General features: G+C 39.3%; 1 protein-coding gene across 1 annotated transcript in view; it reads left to right on the plus strand.

Annotated features, from left to right (window-relative positions):
- BRWD1 (bromodomain and WD repeat domain containing 1) overlaps positions 1–15808 on the plus strand; it is a 43802-nt gene extending 27994 nt beyond the window's left edge. Inside the window, exons 30-41 of the mRNA XM_064406139.1 lie at positions 682–837; positions 1854–1974; positions 3244–3369; positions 3888–3963; positions 4445–4489; positions 4588–4734; positions 5417–5569; positions 5844–6013; positions 7409–7644; positions 8410–8595; positions 9051–10016; positions 12641–15808. Of these exons, the coding sequence (XP_064262209.1) occupies positions 682–837; positions 1854–1974; positions 3244–3369; positions 3888–3963; positions 4445–4489; positions 4588–4734; positions 5417–5569; positions 5844–6013; positions 7409–7644; positions 8410–8595; positions 9051–10016; positions 12641–13767 (3509 nt within the window). The 3' untranslated portion in view covers positions 13768–15808. The remainder of the gene's footprint in view (positions 1–681; positions 838–1853; positions 1975–3243; positions 3370–3887; positions 3964–4444; positions 4490–4587; positions 4735–5416; positions 5570–5843; positions 6014–7408; positions 7645–8409; positions 8596–9050; positions 10017–12640) is intronic.
- The last annotated feature ends 896 nt before the right edge of the window (positions 15809–16704 follow it).

Raw genomic sequence — 16704 nt, forward strand, 5'->3', positions numbered from 1 at the left:
TGCAGGTAGTGGACCTGAGATGTTTCCTGTCTTAAAGACAGTCTTCATTCAGATTTAGTGAAATAATTTGAATATACCTGTATTTTTTTCCTTTTGCATCTTCCAGAGCAATTTTTTTTTAAGTCCATTAAATGTGTAGCTCTGACTTAGGGAATAAAACCTGCTACTTCCAAATGGCAGGCTTCAAAAAACATCTCAAGTTTCAAAATATGAATTTGTTGTAGTATACTATAATACAAGGGGATGTAAGAAGAATTTAAATAAAATCATTTCCAGTCAGCAAATCCTTCCTGCACATAGTTTAAAACCAACAATTTATAAAGTTTGCTGGTGAAATCCAGATTATCTGTAAATAAAAGAGTGGAATTTCTGGTTTGTCTTAATATTTCACTTTTCCAGTGCCAGCTGGGAGGGGGGAGGAATGTTTGGGAGATTCTGTGGAAGAAGTGACTGAATAAGCTGTCAAAAAGGTAATAAACTTAATTCAAAACTGCAGAAAAACACAATTTAAAACATTTTACTGTTTGCATTTTGTATAGATTTTTTTTTCCACAGCCTTAGCATTAAACTCTACTTCAAGGCAAGGATTTTTTGTTAGTTGCAAGCACACAATTATTTAATAACTGTGATTGCTCAGTAATTTCTCTCATTCTCACTCCTTCCCCAATTTGCTGTCTGTAGTTGATCAGCCTGAGGAATTGGGAGCGAGTGTCTCTGTGACTCTGGAGGAGGTGGAGAAGCTCCTGTACAAACCCCAGGAGGGGGAGTGGGGCATGAAGTCCCGTGATGAGGCCTGTGAACGGATTATCCGTGGGATTGATCAGCTCATGACTCTTGGTGAGTGTGAGCTGAGCTTCAGGTGCTCTTCTCCTGATGGTACATTTATAAACAGCCTGGAGTATCCATGGCATCCTTTAAAAATTCCCTGTGATAAAGTACTTCAATGAGCAGATGGTTTTCTGTGCAGCTCTTTGTGTTTGTACTGAGATCTCTATGATTTTATACATCATTGGTTTTATAACACCCAGTTAATTTGTCATGGCTTTGAAATAGAATGCCAGAATGGCTTGGGCTGGGAGGGGACTGAAAACCAGTCCAGTTCCTGCCATGGGCAGGTCTTGTATTTGTGGGGTTCCTCATGAAGGAAGGAATGATGAATCTGACTCCATGCTCTCAGAAGGGAGATATAATAAAATAATATTATTATTTTAATTTATTATTTTATGATACTATATTATATTAAAGAATACTATACTAAAAGAATACAAAAAGGATACTTAGATAATGCTAAAAAGATAATAATGAAAAACTCGTGACTCTTTCCAGAGTCCTGACACAGCTTGGCACTGGTTGGCCAATGAGTCAAAATAATTCACAGCAGAAACCAATGAAGCAATCACCTGTTGGATTAACAATCTCCAACCACATTCCAAAGCAGCAAACCACAGGAGAAGCAAATGACATAATACTGTTTTCCTTTTTCTCTGAGGCTTCTCAGCTTCCCAGGAGAAAAATCCTGGGCAAAGGGATTTTTCAGAAAATATGAATGTGACAGGCAAGGGCACCTTCCACTGTCCCAGGCTGCTCCATGCTCCTGGCTGTGGGCACTTCCAGGGATCCAGGGATCCACAGCTGCTCTGGGCACCCTGCCCACCCTCCCAGGGAACAATTCCTAATTCCCAAGATCCCATCCAGCCCTGCCCTCTGGCATTTCGAAGCCATTCCCTGTGTCCTGTCCCTCCAGCCCCTGGAAATTGTCTCTCTCTGTCTTTCCTATCCACTCCTTCAGGCACTGGAAGGCCAAACACGAGGTCAAACAGTTAAATGTTGCTGTTCTTGCTGTTTTTAACCAGACATCTCAGCAGCTTTTGCTGGCCCAGTGGACCTGTGCACGTACCCCAAGTACTGCACGGTGATCGCGTATCCCACGGACCTGAACACCATCCGCACCCGCCTGGCCAACAGGTTCTACAGGTCAGTGCTGCAGGCAGGCACCCGAGCTACAGCAAACCCTGGCGTTCTTCCTCTGAGAAATTCACATTTCAAATCACCAAATATTGTAGAAATCCCTGGAGTTACTTCAGTGCTGGTGACAATTCGGATTTTGAAGCGCTGTCCTTGAGTTACTTGGAGCGTGAGGAAGGTTAAGCTGTTGCTATTTCCAGAAATGAGCTTTAACACAAGAGGTGAAATGTTAAATATAAACAGCAGGATTTTAAATGATAAAAACTTAGAGGGAAGAGTGTAATGATGACAAAGCTCTGGTTTGCTGGATGTGCTGGTCAGCCATAGCTTGAAAATAAGTATATTTTTCATCTGGACCTGCATTCAGTGTGTCTGTAAATACAGTGAAGAGATATTAATAGTGATTTTCCTTCTCTATGAGGTGGAAAAAATCTTTTGGGAAATAATTGGAAATTCTCTAGGTGAAGAAGTGCAGACTTAGGGTATCTCTGCTTCACAGGTATAAGGAAATGGGAAAATGAGTTGTAAAAATGAAATTACAGGTTTGTGGCAGCTCATTTCTATCAAGTTATAATTTCAGTTTGTAGCAGTTTCTCGAATTTTACAGGGGGCACTGTTTTTAGTGGTCAGTTGATCTCAAAGCAAGGTCTTTAAGGAAAAATAGAAAGGAACATCATACCTGGGATTGTTTAAAAATGTCATTGGACAAGGCTCTTGTCATTCCTTTTTAATCACTTGTGCTTTGTGTTTATTAATTTAAAATTCCTTAGGTATGACTCAACTTGTGTTCCATTTCTCAGGGCTTTGCAACAAGCAGCTTCTGATGTTTCCAGAAGAAATGTGATCATTTAGAGTAGTGATTAAATTATATTCTTCCCCCTCCTTTTGAATAAGTCAAATGTAAGCTTTTTCAAAATGCTTGTGTTTTTAAAGATTCCAGGAAATCCGCAGTCCTTGGGATGATTTCACTGGTATTTTGTGATTTAGGGATGACAAATGCTAGTGCTTACTTGGCCAGCTGAATTAACTGAGTTTATATCACAAACTGTCTAAGGGTGAATTAGCAATAATTAGTTGGAAAATGAGTGATGAAAGATGTGCATTGCTGGTTTTGCTTCCTTGGGTTTTCCATGTGAAGGAAAAATTTGAGATTGCCCTGAAGGGACATAAAACAGAGGACATCTAAATCTAATATGAAGAGAAAATTACAGAGATATAATTTTTGCTGGTTTTTAGCTTTTCTTTAGTATTAAAGGTGCAATATTTTCTAATTTGAAGGAGAATTTCAGCATTGGTTTGGGAAGTCAGATACATTGAAAGCAATGCCAGAACCTTCAATGAGCCTGGGAGTGCTATTGCCAGAGCTGCAAAAAAAATCACCACCCAGCTGCTAAAGTTTATCAAGTAAGTGGCATTTAATCTAAACAATGCTTTAATCCTGGTGCTTTTGAACAGTGGAATGTAACAACAGCTCAGTATCCCTTTGTGGTGAGCCCTGCTTTGACAGGTGTCTAATTCTGAGTGTTACCTTAAATACTGACATGTTTAGCTTAGAGGCATTTTAACTTTTTCGCTGGTATTACAGTCCCAAAATGTCACTTGAGGTTGAGTTTGTGAAGTAGCTCAGCCTGTAAAATGTGACTTCTGTGCTGTCCTGTGTAGAAGTTCCTGTTGTAGCTTGTCTGATTTAATTGAAAGGTTAAAATAAACTGAGAGATTTATTTTGAAATGAGTGTGGGCAGCCTTCCTGCAGCTGGGCAGGCCCCTTTCAAATCCCTAATCCTGATTTTTATATTCCATTTAATACTCAGTTACTGTCTTCCCTTTCATATGGAGCACTTGGTTGTGGCTGAGTTTAATTTAGGAAACAACAACAGCTCTGCTTTTGCTGTTCCAATAACAGAGATTTAATTGCATTGCAGTGACCAGGACTGTACAAATATTTTTGAATTATGTAGCACAACAGATGATGAACAAGATTGTCATGATGCTGATCTGGTAAGTTGGGGTTTTTTATGGAAAATTCCAGTAATTTATGGTGGTGAGAAAATACCAGCAACCTTCAAATATTTTTGGTTAATTTGCTGAGTTCTTTACATAGCTAATATAAACATGGACTATATTAGGAATTTTTATGAATGTTTTATGTCATTTATTATCAGTGAATTGCATTACTGGTAATATTTAGTGACTGAAGTTCAAAGCTGTTGAGAAACTTCTAATTGCAGTTTCTCAACTTCTAATTTCCTTTTCTCAAACCACTGAAGATTCCAGACTCCAGCTCTTGTCCTTATCTAGGATATTGCTTTCCAATTCTCCCAGATGCTGTGTTGTATTTTTTTAAGCTCATCTTTTGTCTTACTGAAAGAATTAAGAAGAAAATTTCATTTTTACAGTTTCAAATCTAATGACACTTTTAGCCTCCATCACCTTTTTCTTCCTACATCACTTTTAAGATAATTAATTTGATTTTGTGCAGGATGATGAAAAATGTGTTCCAAGAACATCATACAGAAGAAGAAAAGTGAGTTGGCCAATCTTTACCTTGTAACCAAATCAGGTTGAATTTTTTCTTGCTGTATTCCAGTAATGCTTTTCCTAACTTTTTTTTTTAACCTTAAGGGACGGGGCTTAAAAAAAGGAAAAAACCTGAAAAGTGGCTATGATGAAAACTGTTGGAAGAAGCAGTGCATGGAACTGGTGAATTTAATTTTCCAGTGTGAGGATTCTGAACCTTTCAGGCAGCCAGTTGATTTGGATCAATATCCTGTAAGTTGTACTTGACAACCTTAATAGATTCTTCTTTTCTTGCTGTCTTATGATGCTTTGTAAGGGGGTTATTTTAGGAAAAAAATGTATTTTCTTAATTAAAATGAGTATCTTGAAGGTCTCCAGTCTGTTTACTGAGCATGAGCTGTGAATTTGATTTTTTTCCTCTCTTTTAACTGTTCATGGTAATATTACTACCCCCATAGTCTCTTTTTTCTCTAAAAACCCAACAAACTTATTTTAAACGAGAAAAACTTCTTTGCAACAGCACATAACTTCTCCTGATGACTCCACATTTTGAGTTTAAGTCTCACTTCAGGGTTTAAAAACATCTTTAGGTTCTCTAAAAAACAAGAATGGGAGAGAAAGAAAGATTGAGGTGTTTTGATGGCGTTTGATTTGGGGTTTTCTGTGTGGTTGTTGTGTTTTGGGGCTTTTTTTGGCTGTTTTTTTATACCAGATCTGTCATTTCTCACAGTAAAATTCATGGGATAATGAAAAAGGAAATTTTAAATCAAACTGTCTCAGCAAAAGTGTTGCTTTCTGCTGTGGCACTTCTCTTTCCACTGCTGCTGAAGAGAATTTGTGTAAATTTAGCTACTCCTAAATGAGAGAATTAAAATTCAAAATGTTTTTTTCCCTTACACTTTCACAGAAATATTTTTTTCTTTTTTTTTTATAGGATTACAGACATATTATAGACACTCCAATGGATTTTGGTACAGTGAAGGAAACTCTGGAAGCTGGGAATTATGACACTCCAATGGAACTGTGCAAAGATATCAGACTGATATTCAGTAATGCAAAATCTTATACTCCAAACAAAAAGTCAAAGGTAGCTGTTACTGTCTGGGGGTTTTGAATGTCTTAATGAAATTAAATCTTATTTTGCAATTTATTTATCAGTACCTTTGACAAAGCTGCTGGTTGGGTAGATAGTGGGGAGAAATAGGAGAAAAATATTTAATATGTTTATTTCTTGTTTATTTGGTGTTACACAGGACTGCCTGTGCTTTTCCTATTACTTTTCTGTGCAGATTTTTTAATATTACAAATATTAGTCTTGAATCAAAGACTCTGTTTTTAATAGAAACCACTTCCTCACCCAGATTTACAGCATGACCTTGAGATTGTCAGCATTGTTTGAAGAGAAAATCCGAAGAATTGTTTCAGATTTCAAAAATGGGCAGAAACAGAATGAGAAGCTACGGAGAAACCAGAGGTACACGAGAAGATTGAACAATCAAAGCTCAGTGCAGCAGCCCACCAAAATGCTCAGGTAATCAAATTATGAAGGTATAAAGATCTGTCTCAGCTACTGATGTTCATATTGACTCTCCCATTGAGTATGTGAAGAGGGGAACAATTGTTTTTTTTAAATGTTTGTAACCCCAGTGAGACTTTATAATTTTCATGCAGTAGGAAAAATATGTTAAAAAAGGAGGTGCTTTTTTATAGAATGTAACTGAGAAGTACAAGGAGACAGAAAAGTAGAAAAGGTTGGGTTTTTTCTTTAATATTTAAATAAGAAAATCAATATTTAACTAAAATAATGAGCAATGAAACAAAGACTTAGTTGCTGGATATAGTACAGTGATGAAAATCTGCATAAATTACATATTTTGTTACATACAGAAATAAAGTCAGTCCTATGGAATTTCTAGAAATTGTCACTTGCTGCAGTATTCAGTTGAGAGCCAGATTTGCCTTTTCTCTTTGAAGGCAAACAAGCTTTTGACACAATTGCTGTTTGACATAATTAACTCCTGTTCTTAATTTGCATGTGGGACAAAACGCAAAAGCTGAATGTGGTAAATTACTGAAACTGAGCTTTTCCCTTCTGCTGCTGTCCAGTCTTTCTTCTCTGGCAGGGAAAGGGTAGGAGTAAGAGTTTTCATTTTAAAAAAATCTAATTTCTGGGGATTACTTTTATACTTTAAAATAACCACCCACCTCTTTTGAATCTCATTTGTGCTCAAATGTGGAGAATTGTGCTTGATTGTTCAGTGGGGCACAGCAGAAGTGAGGTTTGGGATAAGAGAAATTACACACCTTGTGCACCTTGGATGAATGTCTGAAAACCTGCAGTGTAAGAAAAAAACTTACAAAAATACAGTTCTGTAGGTGAAAATAATGGACTGAGCAGGATGGCAGGTAGCACTCAGGCATATGGAGGTAAGGAAGGACCAAATTAGTGAAGTTTTCATTATTTTAAACAGTGCACTGTTTGGTTCACTGTAAGGTTCCACTTCTGTGTGTGTTGGGAACTCAGTTTATTGTGGAATAATGTTTGCCTGGATAACATTTATTTGGAGGCTCTTGTGCAGCTAACCAGAGACTGGGAATCCAGCAGGAATTGAGGCTGCTGCTGCAGTGAAAATAGGAGAAAATGAATTGTCTGGAGGACATCCATCATTAAATTCTGTTTCTCAGAGCAGAGAAAGATTGTCTCCTCTTGTATGACTTCCCTAGGAGTGCAGACTGTTATTTAATGAAAGTAAATGTTTTTAATGTTTAATAAATGTTTATGTTCACGTTTATCCTTGCTAGAGTTAAAAGTGTCCCACACCACATTAGCTCATCAAATGAGCTCCCAGAAATATAAAATTGAATTAAATGTGTTAAAATACATCATTGCCTTCTCTGTTGCTTTTCCTCCTCTCACTCTCACTAGAAATCTAAAGCAGAAACCACTAAAGTCTCAGGCCAAACTTGAATCTGAGCAGGAAGATGCTTTTCCTCAGCCTACCTCAAGCAGAGCTGCCTGTGTCACAAGCCATAAACCCAGTGCTGGCTCCTACCACCAGAGCTCCTCGGGAGAATCCTCGGATTCTGCCTGCCTGCCATCCTTTGAGAGGAATGGGAAGGCCAGATCCACTCCTCGGACTAATTGTTCTGCTTTGTCATCAGGTCAGGATTTGGAATTGCTGCAATTTGCATTCTCAGTTGTTAAACAAGCTTTGTGTTTTTAATGTGGATTTTTTTTCCACGAGGTTTAGAGTTTTTGTGTGGTGCAGTTTTGTGTCTTACTGGACATTACATTATTTACAGTGAATGTTATAAAAATATTTGTGTACTTCATATAATTTTTTGCTCTGAAATAGTGTAGAATACAGTAAATTTACTCTTATTAGTAAAGAAATTTGTCAGCAGGAAAGCATAGAGTATTTGATAATTGATACTATATAAAATACAGGTTGTATGCCCATATATGTATATATGTGTTATATAAAACTTATCCACAATTAGCAAATGACAGAAGTTCCCTGAGACTTTAATGCTTTCCTTTTTCCCCTATAACTCACCTTAAAAAAATTCAGCTTATTTCAAAGAATAAGAATGCAAGTTCTGGTAAAATCTGTTAGAAAATGTTCTGTGTTTCGGGAGGTTTTTTAAACATGCTTTTCACTGAAATCTGGTGTTTGAAAAGAGCTGTTTTTTATTTTAATTGAAGCTTAAATACAGGTTAAAGAAGCTTCCTGTCACTGAACACTGTATGAATATGGATTTTGTTGAGGTATCAGTTTGATCCCTGTAAGACATTCAAGCATGAGAATGCATTTTCAAATAATGTGAGAAAACTCTGAAGATTCCAGGACCAGCAAAATGTAACTCTTTACTGGAAGCTGCTTAGAATTCTAACTGCCAATGACTTTTTTTTTTCTTTTTAAACAGAGAGTGAAATAGAAGGTTCTGGGGTGTCTTCATCTACTTCATCTTCATCCTCCTCCAGCAGCTCAGAAGACAGCAAGGGCTGTTCTGGGGCTCCTGTGTCCTCCTCTCCCCTGCACAACGGGGTGTGCAGGAGGAACAGCAGTCGCAGGCTGACTCGGAACCGAGCTGCTCAGAGGAAACAGACAGGTGGGGTGCCAGCACTTCCTTGTGAGCAGCAAGAAAAATCCAAATTTTTATACTTATATGTTTATATTTATAAAAAATAACTGAGTGGAGTTCGTATTTTTTAAAATCGTTGTAAGTGTAAGATACTAATTTTTTTATTGGTGCTGATTTTGAAGCTCTCAAATATTAAATTCAACTTTTTAAAAGATTTTTTCATGACTAGGGGAAGATGGCAGAAACCAAGAGCTGGGTGAGAGGGAACAACTTGCAACATATCTTAAGAAAAAAAGCAGCAATTCATGTAAAGAAGTTCTAATTGTCACAAAACTAGAATGAATCTGAAATTTATGACAGCAAAAGCACCTGACTGTCACTTTTATTTCATGCATGTCTGTGGGTTGAACCTGTCCCAGTTTTGACAAGGTTTCAAAGCTGCTGTTTCATATTTAGATACTAATCCCTGCTTTCCTTCACAGGAACACTTCTTCAGGAGAACGGGAATACAAGGAAAACAGTCAGGAAAAAATTATATGGAAGTGACTCTGAAAATACTTCAGCAGTGACATCCGAGTCCCTCAGCAACAGCAAGGGCAGGCACAGGAAAACCCCACGCAGGAGTGCTGCTGTGGCTGCCAACAAACTGAGGCTGATGAGTGACGTGGAGGAAGAGGTGTCGAGCTCGGAAAGCATCGGGATCTGCCGGAACAGGAAACTGCCGCACCGCAACGCCTCGGCCGCCGCCAGGAGAATGCTGCTGGAGGGCTCCGAGGATGAGGCAGGCCTCAAGTCTGAGAGTGACAAAGAAATAGAAGAGCAGCTCACCAAGAGGAAAACTCTTTCTCAGGCTGGCTGCTCTGCTCCACGAAGGAAATTTGTCAGCGAATCTGAGAATGGAAGTTCGGATTCTGAGCCCGACACGCAGAGCAAGCAGAGCAACGGGCACAAACAGCTCCGGGGCCCTGTCTGCTCTGTCTCCCCCAAAGTGAAAAGTCCCACCTTAGACTTTTCAGAGGAGGATTCCAAAAGCCATATTTCTGAGGACGGGAGCAGCCAGAAAGTTTCTGACCAGTCAACACCTGCACATCACAAGCCTGCAGTGAGCAATTCTGAGGATGAGGCGGACTCTGAGTCGGACAGGTGGAATGGCAGGAAAGCCTCTGGGCTGCAGCTCTCTCCTCCTTTAAAAAAAGCAAAAGTCTTGAGTGATTTAGAGGACACAGCAGAATCTGAAGCAGAAGCCAGAGAGGAGGAGAAGAGTTTTGTGTGGGACAGCTTGGTGCCCACTAGGATTGTAAGGAGTTCCAAATCTGGAGCTGCCTCCAGCTTCCATCGCTCTTCTGATTCGGACTCGGAGAGCGATTCCAATAACAGCAATTACTGTGAAACTTCTGCAAAAGCAAAGATGAGGAAGAGGAAAGGAAAAACAAAAATGGTTAGAAAAGGTAACATTTTTCAAGTTAATTTTTCTGTTTCTCATCACTGAATAGATAACATAGGAAATTTCTAGGAGAGCAGTGTTCTTCTCTTTGTGCAGCTCCTTGTTTTGAGGATTTCGGTAACCCAAACCCTCTGGTTTGCAGTTCTGTTACCTTGCCTTAATTTCCTGTTGAGATTTGCTGTGCTGCAGCAGATTTACAACTGTTAATTTCAGTTTGAAGTAACTTTATTGATAGTTTTCCAGTTTTCCAAAATTAATTTGATGGAAAGGTGTTTAAATTATTCTCACATCCACGGTGTGCACCAGAACCTGAAACTGGATTTGACTTTGAGATTTTATTTTGACAATGATGTGTAGAGTCCTTAACACAGACAGGCACTTGGCAGAAGAAAGATTTATATTCCACTTGTTTCAGAAAGTGAAATTCTTTTATTTTTGTGTTTTATTCTGTAATTTTATCTGTCACTCAGATCTTTGTGTGGTGGCTGATAATGATTTAGAGAATTGGTTTGGTTTGGGGTTTTTTTTTAAGCTTATGAGAATGATGCTGATGTTTATCAAATCAGGTCATGTACGTTGTGCCTCCTTAAAATCAGAGAATTGGTCCTGATTTGGAATTTGAAAGACTATTCAGAGGTTGGTGTGTGGTGCAATCCTTCCAATCCTGTCAATATACTTTAAGAATCATAAGAAAATTACTGTTTTGTGTCTGTTAAGATGACTTTGTCTTGAGAGTTTTCCACAAGGAATATTTATTTGATTTGTCCCAAGATCTTATATTTAATGCATATATAGGGGCATACTTGTAGAGTTCCTATTTTTCTAATAAATATGTATTTTATATATATAACTGTAACTACATATGTGTATATACATACTGCTCAATTAGCCAGCTAAACAATTTATGTGGAAGCTTTGCTTTGGTTATTTTTAGCATTTATATAATATAAATAACACATAATCTATTTTGATATGTAAAACAATATATATATATATGCTACATACATATATAGTGTATATATACACACATACATACAGTTTGTATGTAGTTGTGTAATGTATATTATGTTATATATAATATATTACATATATGTAGTGTGTATATTATGTTAAATATAATATATTACAGGTGTGTAGTGTTTAGCATGGGATTTCATATATCAGCAAAGACTGAAAGCAGAGTTTTCAGATAAATTGTGCCAGTACCTTGTGGGCTGTAGTGCCCCCTGCAGCTGAGCTGGTTGGAGCTAAGGCTGGGTTTTCCTGCCCAATATTCCAGGTTTGGAGTTTGGCCTGAGCTCCAGGACACCCTGATGAACCAAACTTCCACATCTTTGTGGCTTTTAAAAGCTCTTCCAGTTTCTGGGGGTGCTTGGTTTAATGCTCACTCCTCCTGACTGTGTCACCTGGTTGCAGCTTTGCAGCTTCTATTTCTGGATGTTCAGTGGGGAATTTCCATACATTTTATTATAGATTTGTTCCAAATTTAAGATCCTGTATAGGAAGTATAATTTTAATATTCTGGCAGTGTTGCACAAAGGCTGGATTTCTTTATTCTTTAGCTTTGTGTTCCAGCTACTTAATAATATTGGAGGACAGTGTATAATATAAGATCTAAACTCTTTTTTTTTTAGTCTGTGGATTAATTCACCTTTCATACAACATTTTGCAGTGTGCAGCAGAAATGTGTTGTGCTTTGGCCAGAAAATCACACAATGCAACTACTACAAGTAGTGATATTCATGTATCATTTCTGGAAGCTCTTAACAAAGAAAGGAAATCAATTTTCCTTTGAAAATGTAAAAATGGGAATATACTGGAGTAGTACATAAAAAGATCTACATTTAAGTAAGGACCAGATTTGGTACATAAAGAGATTGTTAATATTGGTACTCATTGGATTTATGCCTCATAATTTTTCCCTCTGTTTATATTTTTAAATTTACTTAAAGAACTTTGGATAATTTTTTCATATGTATGAATTGTCTTATTTAGAAGGGAAACACTGATTTTCATAGTATATGATTTACACATGGAATATTTGTTTTAAAACACAACACAAGCGAGTTCTATATTAATTTTAAATCACTGAATGGAAGATTAACACTCAGATTGCTGCTAACAGGGAAGGTCACTAAGGAGCTGAAGGGTTTCAATGTTTTCTTCTTCAAACCATCTAAAATTTAAATTTGAAATCTACATGAAATTTGCATCACATGAAATACTATAGTTTCTTTTTTAGGATAAAAGGTCTAAAATGTGTAATTAACATTGCAACTTTTATTCTAGTATAAAAATACAACTTCTAATGATGCAAGTATTACTAATATGACACAATTTGTTTGATAAGTGAGGGAGTTTGTAATTTCTGAGCTAATTAATAGGGTGATGCTAAAAAAAGCTCTTTTGAGACAGTGAAAAGGTGTGAAAGTGTCAATCTCAAGAATTAAAAGTATCCCTGGGATACTGCTGGTATTTTAATAAAGAATTGAGATAAATTGCACTTAACAGTTGAAATCAAAATATCACTTGTGTATTTCATTAAAGGTGGCAGGGTTTAGCCATAATAAATGAATAATTTCAGGAATGTAAGACATTAAAAAGAACTTTTCCATCTTCCTTTTGCAGAGCAAACATCAGAGGAGGCCAGCCAGAGTGCCAAAGTGCTGCGGAGCAGGACGTGCATCATCAACTACAAGAAACACATCAGGCTGTCCAGCGTGGGGGAGAAGAAGAACCCCCGCAGGTGTGCCACGCTGGCAGCCAGCAAGATCAAGATCATGAGCGATGCCAAGGAGGAATTATCCAGCTCAGAAAGCGTTTACCCCGTCAGGAAGAACCGCAAGCAGCTCCAGGGCAGCGTGTCCTCGGTGTGCAGGAAGAAGCTGTTCAACAGCTCGGAGGTGGAGGCTTGTTCCAAGTCTGAAAATGAGAGCGAGCAGGTTTCTGGCAGGAAAAAACCTTCCTGCCCTGAGCCTTCTGTTTCTAAAAGGAAATATATTATTGAGTCTGAGAATGAAAGGACTGACTCGGAGACAGAGACTCGGAAGCAGAGTGGTAACCACGTGCAGCCACACAAACCCCTCTGTGCTGCAGCTCTGAATAATAATTTTGACTACGACTCCTCGGAGGAGAATTCCACAAACCACAGGGTAGAAAATGGGGGAAACTGGGGAATTTCTAGGCAGGCAGCTTCAGCCCACAACCATTGTACGAGTAACTCCGAAGAGGAGGTAGATTCTGACTTGGCTAAACTTGAAACTAAAAATACCAGAGTAGCAGCAAATAAAAAACCCAGAGCTTCCTTCAAGAGATTAAAACGGGTGGATGACTTCAAGGAAACAACAGAATCCGAAACGGGGGGGAAAAAAGAGGAGAAAAGCTCTGTCTCCGAGGACGTGGAAGCAGCTGGGGCTGCAGGAAGCTCCAGAGCCAACTTCACCTGTTTCTCCTCGGACTCTGGAACCGACACCACCATCTGCAGCGACGCGGCGGAAACCAGGAAGCGCAAGAGGAAATCCAAAGGCGGCAGGAAGGAGACCCTGAACCACGACTCCCTGAAGCCTTGCAGGAGGCCGCAGCGCAGGAAACGGCGGAAAGGCAGCCAGGAGCAGGACTCGGAGGAGGTGGAGTTCGGCGAGTGCCGGCGGCGGCGGCGCTCCAAGATCCGCACGCGCAACGGCGGCCGGCGCACCGTGCGCTACCACGACGACGACGACGACAGAGCCCTCGAGGAGGCCGCCTGCGAGACGTAACCTTAACCAAAGGATAGCCAGCCCATCTCTATTTTTTTGTTTTTGTTAATTTTTTTTCTTTTTCTTTTTTTTTTTTTTTTGTAATAGCACTAGAACTCCTGGTGGGTGCTGGCTCTTCTTTGTCCTACATTTCAGGGAATATATTTATATTTTTCTATGAAAAAGTTATGAATGTGATTAGATGATGACTTTCTCCTTTTTCATATTTTGACTTGCACTTGCCTGCCCATGTAGCAGCATTTAGCACAGATGCCAAAATGTGCCTCATTATAGGGGCAATTTTTTTGTCTTTACTGGTATTTTATTACATATAAACAAGAGTTAAAAAATGTTAAAACACTGCAAACAGGTTAATAGCAGTATGTTGAGTATTATTGTTATGGGTGCTGCAATGAAATACTACCTAGGTCATGCAACATTCAAGAACAGATTTCAAACATCTCTAATGCTGTATGAAATCATCTACAATAGTAACTTCTAAACAATAGTACACACTCTAAAATCCTGGTGGATGCAAGCATTGCTTCCAGAGAGGAATGAAAAGGCTGATACCTTCCCAGCTCAATCAGTGTCCTGTGCTTGCATTGCTGAGAAGCAGTGAGCAGTGAAGGAGTTGATTTGCCAGTTCCAGAGGCTTTGGTGACCAGAGGGTTCTGCTGACAGGTAGTACATCATTAATGTGACTTCTATACTGTAAACTTTTAACATTATGAAATGCAGGTGAACTCTTGGGCCTAAAGGGTTTTTGTGTGTTTTCTTTATAAAATAGAAAAACAAACAAAACACTTGTTCTGTTTTCTTTATGCGTGGAAAGCTTGAGGTGCAGGATTCCCACATTCCAGACCTTTTTTTGCTACGTTTCTGTTGTTCCTCCATATTTAAAGTGTTTGAATGTTGGATTTCCCATTGATTAAACCTTACCAGTTTCTGAGCAATGCAGTATATCTCCTGTTTTCAAAATGTTTGAGGTGGCTCTCGTTGACAAGAAGGAAAATTTCTCCAGGAAAATACATCAAAGTCCCTGGTTTAACACATATCAACATCAAAAACACAGCAGCTCCAAATTCTTAGTTCCCCTGGAATTGTGCTGGTGGGAGCCCCACGTTGGCTGCCCCCAGCCCAACACCAGGGAATCTCTGCTCCTTCCTCACTCCAGGCTTCCTCCTCTTCTCTGCAGCTTCCCTTTCTCACACCTTGGAAAACTTGGTCATTCCTGATCCCATCATTCAGTAGAAGATGTGGCAGAGTATCACATTTATCCTAACCTAGCTCATGTGAACTGAAAAAGCAACTTTGGGAATTGGTTTTCCAGCAGGTTGGACTGGTAGTGGGATCCAGAAGGGTTTGGGGGTAAAAAAATTATTGCAGCTGAACAATCCTGGTGAATAATGGCAGAACCTGTACAAATGGAAATTATCATGGAAAATGGGGCTGCCATCAGTGAGAGCCACTTCTCCAACACCCTCACTGACATTGGTTGCATTTACCATCACTTTTGCTATCCCAGTTTTATCTCAGCACAGAGAAATACTCTTTTTTTCCTTCCTTAAAACTTCCGTGTGAAGTCCAAAAATAATTTCAATGGTTCTTGTCCCAGGAAGTTTTATTTAGAGCATAGCTTTTAATGGGATGCAGCAGAATTCTGTAAATTCAAGATAAGTGTTTATCTGGATTCTTTATTTGGTTTCTGAAATACAAACAGAGTTGTGTTTAGTGATAAAACTTGAAGGTGGCTTTGTGTTTTCTTTGAGAAGCAAACTTTGTGTAAGGTAGTAAGTCCACTATTTTTTTTATCTTTTCCATAAAATTTATTGTTCAGTAGCTGCTTATTCTCAGTGTTCTCTGGAGTACAACCTCCAATTTGGGAAAAATTGAACTGAACATCAGAGTTTTTATTGATTTTCAGTTTGAACAGCTAAAATCTGGCTGGTAGGTTTGTGTTTCTAATCTAGGCTTAGATTTACAAAGCTGGTTTTCTTTCAGGGGCTGTGCTCTGTCACTGCACACACAGGTTCATGATCCCCAAAAGCTGGAGAAGGTTCTGGCCTTTGGGGCTGCAGATCCCAGAGGGAGTCACTGCCTTAGGGACCCTGGCTCTTTCATTTTCTAGGCAAAGCATGTGCTGCTCTCTATTTCCTAATTTTCTACACATAGTGGGAAGAGAAATTATTAAACTGGAAAGGTATTTTGAGTCACCCTTTTAAAATGTATTTATTTTTAATTTATTAAAGGAGCATGGTGGCTCTTACAGAACTGGGAGTCCTTTCATCTTCCTTTAAGTGAGCATTTTTTGTTTGGTCTAGCTGTACTCAGGGAAGTAAAGTAGTAGGCCTTTTAAAGTATGAGGGTTTTTTTAATGTGACTTTTGGGGGATGTTTTGGTTTGTTTTAGAGCAGGACCTGAGTCTGTGATGGTGATCAGGCAGCTTGGAACAGAGGGAAACATTAAAGTTTCCTTATAAACATAAAGGACAGAATCGTAAAGGAATCAAATTCTTTCATGTTACAGGCTTTGATGATGTACATGTGTTAGTGGACCAAAGTAAAGCTGTGCATACACCTGGAATTTCCCTGTGCTCTTATTTGGTTCAACCAGGCCACGGGACAACAACCCCATGGGGCTGGAAAGCTGGAAAGGCCCTGGGGGTGCTGGGGACAGGGCTGGACACGAGCCCAGGGGTGCCCAGGTGGGCAAGAGGCCCCTGGCAGCTGGGCTGGATGAGGAATTGTGTGTCTAGCAGGAGCAGGGCAGGGATTGTCCCTCTGTGCTGGCTCTGAGAGGCCCCTCGAGGGCTGTGCCCAGTTCTGGCTGATGCCTTGTGCAGGCTGCCCCAGAGCAGAGGCTGGACAGAGCTAAAGAGTAAAGCAGGGATTTATGAAAAGGATCTCCTCCATGGATCCACCTTGGGCAGCACCAGAGCCCAGCCAGGGCTGCACC

The sequence above is a fragment of the Passer domesticus genome, chromosome 2 (genome assembly GCF_036417665.1).
Source record: "Passer domesticus isolate bPasDom1 chromosome 2, bPasDom1.hap1, whole genome shotgun sequence".
Taxonomy (NCBI): domain Eukaryota; kingdom Metazoa; phylum Chordata; class Aves; order Passeriformes; family Passeridae; genus Passer; species Passer domesticus.